This window comes from Propithecus coquereli, unplaced genomic scaffold (genome assembly GCF_000956105.1).
Source record: "Propithecus coquereli isolate 6110/MARCELLA unplaced genomic scaffold, Pcoq_1.0 Scaffold10, whole genome shotgun sequence".
NCBI lineage: Eukaryota > Metazoa > Chordata > Mammalia > Primates > Indriidae > Propithecus > Propithecus coquereli.
The window spans coordinates 4394053-4409905 of NW_012133858.1; the positions used below are offsets into that span (position 1 = coordinate 4394053).

The following is a 15853-nucleotide window of genomic DNA, read 5'->3' on the forward strand; positions in this document are numbered from 1 at the left end:
TACAGATGAAGAGATGAAGAAAAAGACCCACAGAGATGAAATGCAAGTCTCACTTTCCCATGAGCTTAGGGTTGCAGAGTGGAGGAAGCCCTGTGTTCAACCTGCTTTAAGAATTTCTGAAATTCCCCAACACATTACCTCATCCAATCATTCAGTCATTCATTACAAAGAACACTGAGAACCACCTGTGGCTCAGGTCCTGTGCTAGGCTCTGGAAGTGAGGTGGTGAACAGAGAGACAAGAAATTACACTCAAGTTGGAGCAACAATGAACACAACAACTAAGTAATTGCAGATCGTGGTAAGTACTGGGCAACAGAACTCAACAGAACCCTAGCAGGAAAATAAGGGACATGGGGGCAGGGAGAGTCAAATCGCCTTTAGGTGGGTTGCTCTGAATGGACAAACAGGAGAGCCCTGAAAGATTAGAAGGTGACATCAGACAAAGGCCAGGGAAAATGCTAAGGCAGAGAGAAAAGGAAGAGCACAAGCCCTGAGGTAGGAGCAGCTCTGGGGAGGACAGGGGACAGGGAATGATGGTCTGTGTAACTGGAGCCCAGTGGGCAAGGATTGGGGAGGGGCAGGAGGTCTAGAAGGCTGGGGCCCAGACCACACAGGGCTTGCATGTCATGGGAGGAGTTTGGATTTCATTCTAAGGGCGATGGAAAACCATCGGAGGTTTTCAGAAGAGTGACAGGCAAGATCCAACTGACATTAACAAATGGATTGCAGAGAGAAGAAGCAGGAACACTCATTAGGAGACTGTTACCCTTACCTATGTGACAGTCACTGTTATGTCAGTTACTTAGATTCAGGAGGTGGCAGAAGAGACATATTTTGGAGGTAGACTTGACAGAACATGGTGAGGAGTTGGGTGAGCCTGTTGAGGAGAGGGGTTGAGTCAAGGATGACTTCTAGGTTTTGAGCTTTGGACCTCTAGACAGTGGGCAAGGATCTTTCAGCTATAACCCACTACTCTGTACACTTCTCTTGTCTATCTCATTATTGTACATCTTGAGCCTCAGGCCATAGTAGCTGTTCAATAAACAGTCTTCAGTGAATAACTGGTTGCATGCAGGAATGTTTTAGCACATGAAATGGGTTCCATAAAGGGTTTTTTCTTTCAAATTTTTTATTGAGGTAAAATTCATATAACGTCAATTAAAGTATATAGTTCAGTGGCATTTAGTGCATTCACAACATTATTCAACCATCACCTCTATCTAGTTCCAAAATATTTTCATCACCCCCAAAGGAGTCCCTGTACCCATTAAGTAGTCACTCCCCGACCCCTCCTTTCCCTAGCCCCAGGCAACCACTAATATTTCTGTCTCTACCGATTTACCTCTTCCAAATATTTCATATAGATGTAATCATACCCTATGTGACGTTTTGCGTCTGGCTTCTTTCGTTAGCATAATATTTTTGATATTCATCCACATTGCAAGATGTATCAAGACTTCAATCCTTTCAATAGCTAAATAATATTCCATCATATGGATACATCACATTTTGTTTATCCATTCTTCCCTTGACAGACATGTGGGTTGTTTCCACCTTTTGGCTATTGTAAGCAGTGCTCTGAACACTGGCGTGCAAACATTTGTTTGTCTACCTGTTTTCAATCCTGGGTATATACTTAAGGAGTGGAATTGCTGGTCATATAGTAATCCATGTTTAACTTTTTGAGGAGCAACCAACTGTTTTCCAACAGATCAATAATGTTTCACGGAGGGAAAAGAAAAGGCAGATGGAAGCCTGGGAGGCAGGATGAGGGCTTTTCCTATTCTTCGCAGGCAGTGCTGATTGCGGTAAAATTATTTAAATTCTCTGGGCTGCCTCCTCATCCTCAAGGTGGGGAACATAAAACTTACTTCTGTGAGCTGAGTGAGATATTGTTTCTGAAGTTCCAGGCACAGAGTAAGCTCCCCAAATTAAGCGCCTTCTCTTAGTCACTAACTTTGCCTCTCCGCACTCACTCGGAGCCCAGTCCCCGCCCGCAGCCCCCGGCTCAGCCTAGCTAAGAACTACAACTCCCAGCAGGCACCGCTCCCCGGCCGCCGCTCGCGGCCTGCTGCGCATGCTTTGGCAGACGTGGCACTGGGAACTCGGAGGCGGGGAGCGGCTGGGAAGTGGCCGTGGCTGTTGGCCGTGGTGGAGCTAGCGAGCGGCCGGCGCGGGAGCCCGAGCGGAGCGGCAGCCGGGCGGTGGGCAGCAGCGGCGGGGATGGCGCGGGCCGGGCCGGCGTGGCTGCTGCTGGCGATCTGGGTGAGACTGCAGGGCGGGGGTCGGCCGGGGCCGGCACGTGCCCCCCGCGTGCCCTTCGGTGCTCTCTGCTCCCAGCCCTCCCTAGGACGCCGGGAGCTGCCTCCGCGCCGGGATGAGGGCGTGCGTGCCAGGCAGGCGGGCGCCCGGTGGCCGCGCGGGAGGCAGTTGGGCGTCCCGGTGCCCTGCCCGCTGAGCACTCTCGGGCGCAGGGGCAGGAGGCAGCCTTGGGGCGCTGGGCGATCCCTCGCAGGGTGGTTGCGCCCTGGGCACAAGTTTGCGGGGGCGCAGGTCGCGGGGCGGCCATCCGCTAGGGCGGGACGCCGGGGGAGGGGGCTGGGGGTGCGCCCCGCCTCAGACTCCGAGCCCTGTACCTGTGTGAGTGCAGGGTCGGGGGTGGGTGCTTTACAGCCGCACTGCCGGAAACCTTGTTTTAGGGCCACCTTGTTCTTGGTTTCGACCCCAGGCGGTTGGGAAACTGCGGGTCACCACCTGGGCCTCCGCCCACAGGCCATGCCGGGCGGGCTGGGTGGGGTCGTAGCCGCCGGCCCCCGCTGAGGAGTTCAGCTCCTCCACCGACTGAGGCTGGCTGGAGCCTCAGCCACTTTCTAGCGGTGTGACGCGGCGGCTCATTTAGCGTATCTGAACTAGTCTACTCATCCATGAAATAGGGACTGTAAAGATACCCGCGACAAGGTGGTCATGAGGGACGGATGAAGGATGGAGGAGGAAGCTCTGTGCACTGCACAGTCTTACGAGAGTGAGGAGGAGGGGTGGGCTCCGAGAGGAGTTCGCCACACTTGGGCGGGCGTGGGGGAGTCCAGACATCCCTGGGAGAGGTCGGAATGGGTGTACGGGCTGCGCCCAGACTCGGGGTTTGGTCTTGGTGTTGCTGTGGGTGTGTGATGGAATATCGTGGCCTCCTTCCCTATCTCTCCCATACCTCTGGTCTCCCTTATTTTAGGACCATCCTGGCACTTTTTTTCCCTGAAGTTCTAGGGAACTTAGTGCTCCTGGCATTCTCAACAACCCAGATTTTTTCAGTTTTTTCCATTTGGGTGTGGCAAGAAGCTGGGCAAACGGGAGGAGAAAAAATGTGGATTGAGTTGGTTTAAACACTTCCGTCTCCCAATACCCTGCCCTTTTCACCAGTGAGGAGTGGCCCCGTATTTTTTGGGTGTCTGTCTGGAGTTGGGTGGGAAGGAAGCTCTCTGTTCCCTTAGGCCTGCATTCTCCCTCTGGGAGAGAATCAGGCCGGAGTGAGGCAGTGTCACTTCACTGTGTCTGGGTGTGTTGGACGTTACATTTGCCATCAGTTCCCTAGAGCCAGTTGGTCTGGGCCGGTCTCTGGTCCAGGAAGGTCCATCTCCTGTGAGACCTCCGTCAGGTCCTTGCACTTGGGCTGTTTGAGGAGATCCTGCTTTCCTCCCTTATCCTCCCTCCTGTGAAAACAAATGCCTTGGGAATCTGAAGTTCCATTCAGCAAATATTTATTTATCAATCATATTGTGTGTCCACTCTGGGAGGCCGAGGCGGGAGTATCGCTCGAGCTCCAAAGTTCGAGACCAGCCTGAGCAAGAGTGAGACCCTGTCTCTACTAAAAATAGAAAAAATTAGCCGGGCACTGTGGTGCGCCTGTAGTCCCAGCTACTCGGGAGGCTGAGGCAGGAGGATCACTTGAGCCCAGAAGTTTGAGGTTGCTGTGAGCTAGGCTGCTGCCATGGTATTCTACTCAGGGCAACAGATTGAGATTCTTGTCTCAAAAAAAAAAAAAAAATCACATTGTGTGGCACAGGGTTGGATTTTGGGTGGGGACCAAAACACACATTGTGCCTGCCCTCTGGTGTTGCCCTGGATTGGGTGGAGGAGTCAGTCCTGTGAGCAAATAATGACAAAACAGCAAGTGCTAATACCCTAAGTGCTGGTAGCCTCCACTAAATGGGAGCCATACATTAATTTAGAGGGAGGGTCAGCCATGTCTTTCCTGAGGCGGTGGGTTGAACAGAGTCTGGAGGGAGTGTGGTAGTTAGCTAGGCAGTGGAGGTCTGTCGGGGACCTCCATGGGAAGGTATAGAAGAGGAGGTAGGTTTGCTGAGAGTGCTGGAAGTCCTGAGCAGACAATTTATATCTTCTCCTTTCTCTAAACCCTGGAGTTGGCTTAGCAAGTACGAAGTGGAGAGGGCGTGCCAACAGGGGCAGTGGTGAGTGGCTGCTGGACACCAGGTTTGGCCTCTGTAAATTTAAATGCTGTGTCCATCTGATAAGGGCTCCTGAGGTCCCTGGGAGCCAGTTGGGTTTCTTTGTTCACTCAGCATTTACTAAGGGCTGATATATGCACAGCACTGGGCTGTGACCTGAAGGATATAAAGAAGTATAAAGGCATCTGCAGAGATTTGTGTACAGGGATGTACACCCACCACATTTTTTACAATAGCAAAAATATGGAAATGGCTTAAATGCTCAACAATAGTGGCATGGTCAAATAATATCTGGCCTTGTCCATACCATGGAAAGTGCCGTTTTTCTTCGTCAGTTTGGCCTGCTATAGCAAATATACTATAGACTGGCTGGCATATAAACAACAGAAATTTATTTTTCCACAGTCCTGCAGGCTAGAAGTCCAAGATCAGGGTGCCAGCATGGCCGGGTTCTGGTGAGAGCTCTCTTCTGGGTTGCAGACTGTCAACTTCTTGTTGTATCCTTATCTTAATATAATAGATGACTAGAGAGCTCTCTGGAGTCCTTTCTTTTTTGAGACCTTGTCTTGCTCTGTTGCCTGGACTAGAGTGCCGTGGCATCAGCCTAGCTCACAGCAACCTCAAACTCCTGGGCTCAAGCAATCCTCCTGCCTCAGCCCCCTGAGTAGCTGGGACTACAGGCTGGTGCGACCACACCCTGCTAATTTTTCTATTTTTAGTAGAGACGGGATTTTGCTCTTGCTCAGGCTGGTCTTGAACTTCTGAGCTCAAGCAATCCTGCCTTGGCCTCCCAGAGTGCTAGGATTACAAGCATGAACCACTGTGCCTGGCTCTTGGGTCCCTTTTTAAAGGGCACTAATCCCATTCCTGAGGACTCCAACTCATGACCTAATCACCTGCCAAAGTCCCCACTTCCTAATACTGTGTATTGGGGATTAGGATTTCCACAAATGAATTTGGAGGGGACATAAACATTCAGTCCATGGCAGTATTTATAAAGAATGTATGTACTAGAATGTTATGTTTATTATTACAATATTTTATGATATCTATGAAGAACATCTAAGGATGTGGAAAAATGCTCAAGTATGATAACCAGGGGAAAAGCAGGATATAAAACCAAATCCCAGGGTGGCTGAAGTTATTATGTATATGAAGAATTAGCAATGCCTCAAAATGTTAACAGTGATTGTTCTGGAAGGTGGAGTTGTGGATGACTTTTCCTTCTTTGTTTATGTCTTCTTTTGTTTTCCAAGTTTTTTCCATGAGTATATATTAGTTTATAATCAGAAAAGTTGATAAAGATTTTAAAAAATGTTCCTTTGGGGGCCTTCAGCCTTCCAGAAGAATACTGGGGAGGGAAGTATGAAGTGTCACAGTCAACACTTGGGACAGGTTAGTCCTAAGAGCTTCCAGGCTGAGTGTCTCTGCCCTCAGGGGCTGTGACTGGTGAGGCTATGCCCATCCCCCATTCCTGCTGTCCAGCCCAGGTCCTCCCTGCAGCTGACCCTTCCCTAGGGCCACCCAAGCTGATTATCCATGCTGATTGTCTTGCAGTCTAGAATGGAGAAATGTGGAGCTGGAGAGAACTCTAGGTCTCCTAGCTCGGTGGTTCTCAAACGTCAGGCCAAGGACTGGAGCTGGGCTGTGACGGAAGTTTTCACCGGTCCGAAGACAAATTGGAAAAATAACAATGGTGAATGGTTTTTTTCCCCCATGAATCCAAATATCAGTTTAAAAACTTGTTCACTTTTCTGATACAATATCCATATTTGGGGGGTGGTGTTATAGTGTCCTTTTGAAAGATGAAATTGGTTCTAGTATATTGTGATTTCCTTTTATAAAAGGTCCTTTCGTGACAAAATTTATTTAAAACAAAATATATGTTATAGTTTAAGCTATATTTTAAAAAGATATTCTGCCAATCTGTGAGATTCAGAAATCTGAGAACTGATCTAGTATGGCCTTGTCCACTCACTGCAGGCCACCCAGTCGGTCAGTAAAGGCGGAGCCAGGAGCAGAGCCAGCCCTGCTGAATTATAAGTTGGGTTCTTGCCTCTCCCCTATCTCCTGCTTGCTTCCCTGCCCCTGCCCTGGGGGACAGTGGGTAGAGATGTAGGAGGCAGATGTTTGCCCCTGGTCTCCCCTGCAGAGCTTTAGAGGTATACTTATTTAGGTTCTGTACTTCTTTGGGACCGTTATATATTTAATAGGCTTTTGTGGTCTGGCCTGGGGACCTAATTGCCGTCTATAATGCTATTTGGAATCTGGAGTGCATTTTCCCCACAGAGATGAACACATTATGGCAGAAGTCTTAAAACAGGCCTGGCGCACAAGGTGGAAGTATAGCTGAGTGCCGTATAAGCTGCAAATGCTGAGTGCTGTGGATCAGGCCAGGGCCAGGCAGTGGGGCACCGAATGACTGGACAGGACCCCAGGGAAGAGCGAGGTGTGAGCTGGCTTCTCAAGGAGCACAGACTCTGAGCTCTGTGACAGCAGCCATCCTCCTGTCCTGGCGTCGCGTCCCTAGCACCTGGTCCAGGGCCTGGCATGCAGTGGCACCGGTCTGTGTTTGGCTGAAGGAATTAATGTTGCAGGCAGAGAAGGAAACCTTCCAAGTGAGAGACATGGGAAATGAGGAGTGATAGGCCAGGCTGGATGGAAGGGGGGTTTGAGTCTGGCAGTGGGGGGAATAAAACTGGAAAAGTGGGTCGTAAAGAACCTTAATGCCTGGCAAAGCCATTGGGACTCGATTCCGTGGGTAATGGAGAGACATGATGAAAGCTGCCCTTTTAATAACAAGATCAGACAGGCCACATGGAGGGCTGGGTTGGAGGGGGAGAGACTGGATTAATTTTCCCAGAACAACACTTTCATCCTCTTACTTTCCTCTCTGTTATCTACAAGATAAATTCAAGTGTGATGTGGTGGAAAGAACATGGGCTTTTAGCCAGCCAGACCCTCGGGAGCTGTGTGACCTTGGGCCCTGCCTCAGTTTTCTTGTTTGTAAATGGTGGTAATAATATCCATTTGGCAGAGCTGAAAGGATCAGAGAGAAACAGGAAGCACCCAGCACAGTGCTTGGCACACAAAGGTGCCCAGTCACTGGGTGTCTCAGCAGTCCTTGTGGGTTATTGAATAAGAAGTGATCAGGGAGTCGGTTAAGAGGAGGAGCTGGGCAGGGAGGACCAGAGGGGTCTGTGAGGGTAGCCACTCAACTTGGACACTAGGTGGGGGCCTCCTGGGCTGCTGGGTTCTCCCTATCGGAGTTCCTTGAACTCCTTCCCTGCCCTTTTCCTGCTGGGCCCCTGCAGAGACCTCAGATAGCCGGGGAGGACGTGCAGAGGCACTAAGGATCTAAGTGCACTATGTTTCTCTCCCTTTTCTTCTGAAAGTGGATCCTCTCTTGGGAACAGAGACACCAACCACACTATATCCCTGGAGGGTTTTGCCCCAGCTCTGCGGTTTTGTTCTGTGGGGCCCTGTGTCTTGCTTGGTGGTTGTGGTCAGTTTCAAGGCTAGTGATAGTGGACCAGAAATGATGCACGGGGTGTAATGAGAACTTAAGTTCTTTGACACTTCCTGGACTTTGAATGGTTTATTTGTCCCCCACCCGTTCCCATCTCCTTTTTTTTTTTTTTTTAAACTGAGCCCCAGTTGGGGAGGGAAGGAGCCACAGTGCTCACCCATGGTGGGCTGGCCCATTCCTTCTGCCTGCCCCACCTTGCTGCACTGACTGGGGCCTCTGTTGACAGAACTGTGCGAAGTCCTATGCATTTGTAGAGGTCTTTAGAGTTTGCAGAGCATTTCCACATACGTCACATCAGTGCAGTTGTGAGCCCAGAGTTATCTTGGTGAGGTAAGCTGGCTAAGTGCCATTACCCCAGCAAGGATGGGTGGACAGACAGAGGGCTGGGAAGCCACACACCATTAGACAAGGTGGGGGTGTGTGGCCAGGAAGGTGAGGGCGCAGACAGATAGGTTGGGATACACAGGAATTGTTCTCAGTGGCTCACTTGAATGTTCAAGCAGCCGCGTTGGCAGCTCTTTTCTCAGGGTGTCCTTGAAACTTGCTCTTTAGCTCCCTGATGGCTTTGGCACAGGAGGAGGCTTGGCTACCTAGGCACTCACTGGCTTTATCCGTCCAGGAGTAGCTCCAGTCTGCTGTTCCCTCTGGCCACACTATATCAACAGGGCCTCTTTCTACATACCAGTTGCAACCACTTCTAAATAATTAGCTTTGTGATCCTGCAGTGGGGGGTTAAAGACTCAGATAAAGTATGGGGTTAGAATAGCCTTTTTTGTGTCTTTTATTCCTCAGAGTCATACTGAGGCCCCAGTTTAATGTGCATTCTGTTCCCAGATGGTGTGCTGGTGGCCTGTGTGTGGCTTCAGGGTTTCCAACTCATTAGTTTGCTGTGGAGAGGGGTGGAGTAACTGTTCCCCCCAAAGAATCCTACAGTTCCTCCAACCCCTTGGCACAAGCAGATGTCTTGAATTTGTGAGCAGGTCCTTTAATCCTTGTTGGAAGATATTAATGAAGGTCCAGGTTGGGGGCTGTATTCTGAAGCTTAAACATACAGGTGATCCAGTATTTGAGCCGGATGTGGGCTTGGTTGGAAAGCTCTGTTGTTGGGCCAAGTAAGCAGGGTCCTGAGGAACAAGCAGGTTTGTTCTCCTCAAGGGATCTGGTTTTGCTGGGTCCTGGGAAGAGTATTGTATATCCTATTTTAAAGGAATGTGGACCAGCGTCATGTACCACAGATATTCATTCATTCAACAGATATTTCTTTTTTTTCCCAAACAGATATTTCCTTGAGAATCTTTTACAAGCCAGGCCCCATGCTAAGGCATTGGGGATAATGATAAATATGACAGACACCATCCCTTCCTCCCATGGCCTAGTGGGAGAGCCACTGATTAATTATTTAATTCAGGTAGTAAGTGCTGGAAAGAGAACATTTAATGTAATAAGAGAATGTGTAACAGGGATCCCTAACCTAATTCAGGGAGTCAGGAAAGGCTTCTCTGAGAGCCTATGGGCTTTTCTTAGAATAATGCTTTAAATGTATTAAACAGAATGCATAGAATTATGAAGAAACCAGTTATATTAAAATATAGTTATCAAACTATTATAACAGATTTGTTGTGATAAAATTTTTATGTTTATTAATGTGTCATATAAGAAGACTAAGTTACAGGTTTGATAACTTCTATAATTTTAAGTAATCATGAGCATAAACAGTGTTTTAAGACACCTTGTAATGTGATAAGAAAATGTGATTTCTATTAGTGGCAAAGTCACAGACACTGCTACTGTAATTACTACCGTAAGTTGTTACCTACATTCATAAATGTAGAAAACATTTATACATTCATAAGTACATTCCTAATAAAGGAAAGGCTAAATTTCAGTTAGAGGTTTGTGAAAATAAAGATATAATTTTTCTCCATCCAAATTCATAGACCCCAGTGTAAAGAAAAATTATGCAAAACTTGGAAATAAAAGATGATTTCGTGACCTTTTAATGCCATACTAGAGCATTGTGTAAGAAGCCCACCTAAGGGCCATTTGGTGTTCTTGGGCTGCGGTCAGATCAGTCAGGCCTCAGAGCTCCACCCCACCCCACCCCAAGCTTCATCTGTATTTACTGCTGCTCCCCTCCCCATTGCTCGCATCACAGCCTGAGCTCCACCTATCCCCTCCTCCCCCCACCCCCCAGTCCGTGGAAAAGTTGTCTTCCATGAAACTGGTCCCTGGTGCCAAAAAGGTTGGGGACTGCTGTTCTAGGGGGTATAACTATTGTTTATTATTCTTTAGGGCCCACAGTCTATAAAGGTAGGTAGGATGCAAATAATTTCTTTTTGGTAAAGAAGAGAAACCCAGAGATTATTGCCCTGAAGGACATTAACCAGTTTGGTATCTAATTTAGCATACGTATATCAGGATTCTTTTTTTTTTTTTTCCATTGGCCATATATGTATATTAGCTTCTTGTATCTTTTTTTAGGGTCTCTTATTAATGAGTTAAATAAAACTTTAAAATATGTTCAGTATCTATTTAATATTTATATGAGAATTAGGTTTTTAACATTTGAGAATTACACATCTGAGCGAGCAGGATGTAAGGACATGTTGCTGAAGAAGAGGGGTCTGGGCTGGGGGTGTTAATTTAGGGGTGCTGCTCAGGAGAGGGGCTGAGATCCCCTGGGGGAGAATGTGTGGTGGAGAGAGAGGGTGGACTCAGCGAGCCCCGAGGAATTTCAGCATTTCAAGGATGGGAGAGAAAAGGAGGTTTATGAAGAAAACAAGAAACATGGCAAGAGAGTAGGAGGGAAACCAAGAATGCCCCTTCTGGTTGCAGAAGCTGAACAAAATGAGAACTGGAAGTGCTTGTAGGGTTTATCTATAGGGAAGTCATTGTTGAACCTCCACCAAAAGCCTCTTTGGTGGTGGTGAGGGCAGATTTCTGAGGGATGAGGAATGGATGGGAGGAGGGGGGCACATGGAAATTTCTGACTGTGACTGGGGAGGGGAGAGACCTGGAGTTCAGAGAGAAAGTTTTTAAAAGATGAGTCAGTGGTGGAGTGTCTCTAAGGGGATATGTGTAAAAACGGATTCCTGGGCCCCTAGACCCTTGAGATGATTTTCTTCAAGGATAAGCCCCAGGAATCTGTATTTCCGAAATGTCTATACTGAGAGCTGTAGTGCAGCTACAAAACCAGGCAAATTTATAAGTTAACAGCATTAATTTTATGTGGTGGATAGTATTTTGCCAGCCAAGGTTACCACTGTCCTGAGCGTGTGGTACAAGTTCTGCTCATATTGCGAGCTGTGTCACCATTGGCCACTGCAGCGTCGCTTGGCCTGAACGTGCTGTTTTTGTTTTTCTCTGAAGGGACTTGGGGGATTACAGGCATGGTGGTTGCATAGGAAAGATGGATCAGGTTGTCATTGCAGCTCTTTTCCGTTGGTCACGCTCAGTAGCTAGATTGGAAGGGAAAGCAGACTTGCCGGCCTTTGGGCATTGTTCTGGGTGGAGCTGCAGGGAGCGGGAGAGAGCTCAAGGGATATCTGTGGGAATCGTTCACGTTGACAGGTGAAGACAAGAGCATTGGCTCTGTACTCACAGACCTCAGTCTGGGTCCTGGCTCTACCATTTAGGCTTGACCCCAGGCGAGTCCCTTAACTTCTTTGAGCCTCAGTTTTCACATCTCTAAAGTGGGAGTAGTATCACTTCCACCTATAAACACAGATTATTTATAGCAGTTTTTACACTCCTATAAGAACAGTTAGTTATACATGTTACAATATAGCCCAGTACTTATATACATAAATATTAATATAACGGATGTAAATATTTATTGAATGTGTAGTCTTACTACCTATGATACTCAAATGGTTTCTATTGTAATTTTTAAAAAGTGCTGTGTAAAAGTATGGATGTGCACCATAGGTCATGAGCACTGAATTATTTTCTTATCAATCAACTGAGCTTTGAGATAGAGTTGGAATTCTACTTTTTTTTTTCTCTCAAGACAGAGTCTTGCTCTGTCACCCTGGGTAGAGTGCAGTGGCATCACATGGCTCACTGCAACCTCAAACTCCTGGGCTCAAGCAATCCTCCTGCCTCAGCCTCCCCAGTAGCTGGGACTACAGGCTGGTGCCAGGATGCTGGCTAATTTTTCTATTTTCAGTAGAGATGGGGTCTCACTTTTGCTCAGGCTGGTCTCAAACTCCTGAGCTCAAGCAATCCTCTCACTTCGGCCTCCCAGAGTGCTAGGATTATGGATGTGAGCCACCGCTCCCGGCCAGAGTTTGATTTCTGGAATGGGAACTCACCTGCTTTTCCTCCCTCTGTGCTGCCTAATTCAATGTTCCCTCCACCAGTTCTTCCTCGTTAACAGCCCTGGCACAATAGGCTGGCAGCGATCCAAAGCCCTTGGCTCTAGAAGAGGTTTTCCAAAACATTAAAAGCTTTAGGGACTTAAGTCCTGGTTAAATACACTGCAGTTGCAAACTCAGGATAAGAAAACCTGTTTTTATAAATCCTCAGATAAGTTGTCCTGCCCCTGAACTGTCCCTTGTTGACAGCCACATTTGTGCAATGGGGAATACAGGGTGGGAATCTGTACTGTGTAGCCCCAATATAAAGTGTGGTTTTTGGTGTTTTTTTTTTTTAGAGACAGGGTCTCACCCTGTCACCAAGGCTGGAGTGCAGTAGTGTGATCATTGATCACTGTAAACTCGAACTCCTGGGCTCAAATGATCCTCTTGCTCTCAGCCTCTGGAGAAGCTAGAACCCACCACGCCTGGCTGATTTAAAAAATTTTTTTTTTGTAGAGACAGGGTTTCACTATGTTGCCCAGGTTGGTCTTGAATTCCTGGTCCTCAGGAAATCCTCCCACCTCATCCTCCCAAAGTACCAGGATTATAGGAATGAGCCACCGTGCCCAGCCTAAGGTGTGTTTTTTTAAAGGAAGCAAAACATAGGAAATGCAGCTGGCCTTGTGTTCACAGGAGCAAGCAGTAAGATAGATGTGTGTGGCTCTGTGAGTCTGTCTTTATGCTCCAACTCTGGCACTGCAGTCTGTCAGACTTGGGTTTGAATCCCAGCTCTCTTACATACTTGCTGTAAGACCTTGAGCAAGTTTCTTAACTCCTCTTAGTCTCAGTTTCTGTATCTACAAAATAGGTTTAATAAAAATACCTACATCATACACTTGTCAAGATAATTAAATTAGGTAATCATGTGAACTGCTTTGCTTGTTGCTAGTCACACAATACGCACGCTGTACTTTCAGCTATTATTGTTATCATGGGTTAATCCCCTAAGCCCTGGATTTTGGAATTAAAGAACCTCTCTTGGGTTGTATTCCTTGCCAAGTGTTCCCATTTTTCTCTCTTTCTTTTTTTTTTTTTTTTTTTTTTGAGACAGAGTCTCACTCTGTTGCCTGGGCTAGAGTGCCGTGGCATCAGCCTAGCTCACAGCAACCTCAAATTCCTGGGCTCAAGCAATCCTCCTGCCTCAGCCTCCCGAGTAGCTGGGACTACAGGCATGCGCCACCACGCCTGGCTAATTTTTTCTATATATCTTTAGCTGTCCGATTAATTTCTTTCTGTTTTTGGTAGAGATGGGGTCTCACTCTTGCTCAGGCTGGTCTCGAACTCCTGAGCTCAAACGATCCACCCGCCTCGGCCTCCCAGAGTGCTAGGATTACTAGGCGTGAGCCACCGCGCCCGGCCTCTCTCTTTCTTAATAAGCACATTTAGCTCCTTCAGCTGCCGCTAGCCCAGGATCCCACATCCCAGGGATAGCCTCCTCCCCACCTCCCCTTCCCCCGAGAGACTCACTCTCACACACACACACACACAGTATTACCGTTCAGGGACTCATGGTGCTTGCTCAGTTTTATTTCAAAGGCTGCTGGGCAGATGTTTGAAAAATTGAGAAGCGTAAGTGGTAAGATCCCCAAACTTGATTTGAGGTCAGGCCTTCACTCCTTGTGAAGAGTGATATTTAGCCATGGTGGTTGGTGTCTGATGCTTAAAATTTGCCCTTTTAAGGGGGATAAATTACCGATATTTTAAAATTAATGTTCTTATGTCTCTTTCTCATTGAAACCATTCTGTAAGTATTTGCTAGGTATATGTTTGATGCTAAATAAAGTACTTTACAGATTCCATATAATAGTTCCTGAGGAAAAAACCATGCCATATCATGTGAGCAGACAGTCCAGCTAGCAGTGAAGAGGGCAGATAAGCACTGTGCTCTCAAGGGAAGTCTCACTGAACACCTGCTAGGTGGTGAAGAGTGTCAGAGGGGGAGATAGGGGCAGTCTTTAGTTGTGTTTTGGGTGCCTCTTTTCTTTGTTTCCTTTTTTTTTTTTTTTTGAGACAGAGTCTTGGTCTGTCACCCTTGACAGAGTGCAGTGGTGTCATCATAGCTCACAGCAAACTCAAAACTCCTGGGCTCAAGCGATTCTCCTGCCTCAGCCTCCCAAGTAGCTGGGACTGCAGGTGCACCCACCATGCCTGGCCTCTCTCTTTCTTTTTTTCAGGCAAGTTTTTTTTTCTAATTTATTTGCAAATATTGTCAGATTTATAGGAGAGTTACAAGAGGAATACAAAGGATTCTCATAGGCCCTTTATCCAGATTCCACAAATAATAATATTTTATCACGTTTGTTTTATCATACTCTTCCTCTCTCTATATAAAATTTATATATGATGTTCCTTTGCCCCCTAAATACTTCAGTATTTCTTAAAATGCAAGGCATTCACTTCCATAACCACAGTACAGTGACCAAAATGAGCAAGGTGGTATTTGGTTCAGGACCCAATCCAGAATCACACATTGCATTTAATTGTCCTTCTTTGCTTTAGTCTTCTTTAATCTGGAACAGTTCCTTAGGCTTTGTCTTTTGTGACCCTGACATTTTTGAAAAATTTCCCTCAATTTGGTTTTTGATGATGTTTCCATTTAGTGCATTTAATCAGGAGGCTCATGATACCGATTTGACACATTACTGGTGATGTTAACATTCGGTCCCTTAGTTAAGGGAGTTTCTGCCTTGTTTCTCCACTGTCAAGTTAAATTTTCTGGTGGGGAGATACTTTGAGACTGTTAATTATTTCCATAATGGTAGCCAAATGGTGGCAGGTTTTTTTCCTTTAAATATTTAAATTGGACATGCTTATTATGGCGAGTTAGAAAAATAAAGGGGAAGAATAAAAACTACCCAAGGACAAATCCTTACTTTGGTGCATTTTTTTTCTTCCAGTCTTTTTCTGAGCATAATTTTGTTCACATACAGTTGTGGTTATACCATGTATATTTTGAATTCTAGTTTTCAAAAACTCAACATTAAAACAAATATTTTTGCATTGCGGTTTTTAAATACATCCTTTAAATGGCTGTGATATTCTCTTAAGTGATTTACTGTCATTCGTGTAACCATTCCCCTGCTGTTGGACATTTAGGTTGTTTACAGATTTTAACTCTTACAAGCAGGACTATGTGAGTCATATCTGTGTCAGAACCTCTGCTAATTTCCTCGGCACAGATTCCCAGAAGTGGAATTACCAAGTCAAAGAGCATAAATACTTTTCAGATACTTGATAAATTATGCCAAATACCTTTCCAAAAGAATCGTACTAGTTTAGGTTTTTCCCAGCAGTGTATGACAGTTGGGCTGCGTATTTTAAGAGATTCACGACTGGGCCGGGCGCGGTGGCTCACGCCTGTAATCCTAGCTCTCTGGGAGGCCGAGGCGGGTGGATTGCTTGAGCTCAGGAGTTCCAGGCCAGCCTGAGCAAGAGCGAGACCCCGTCTCTGCTATAAATAGAAAGAAATTAGCCAAACAACTAAAAATAGAAAAAATTAGCCGG

General features: G+C 46.7%; 1 protein-coding gene across 1 annotated transcript in view; it reads left to right on the forward strand.

Moving 5' to 3' along the window:
* Positions 1-2079: 2079 nt before the first annotated feature.
* The window catches only part of PDIA5 (protein disulfide isomerase family A, member 5), an 87883-nt gene continuing 74109 nt past the window's right edge, over positions 2080-15853 (forward strand). Inside the window, exon 1 of the mRNA XM_012641380.1 lies at positions 2080-2267. Coding sequence (XP_012496834.1) covers positions 2226-2267 — 42 coding nt within the window. The 5' untranslated portion in view covers positions 2080-2225. The remainder of the gene's footprint in view (positions 2268-15853) is intronic.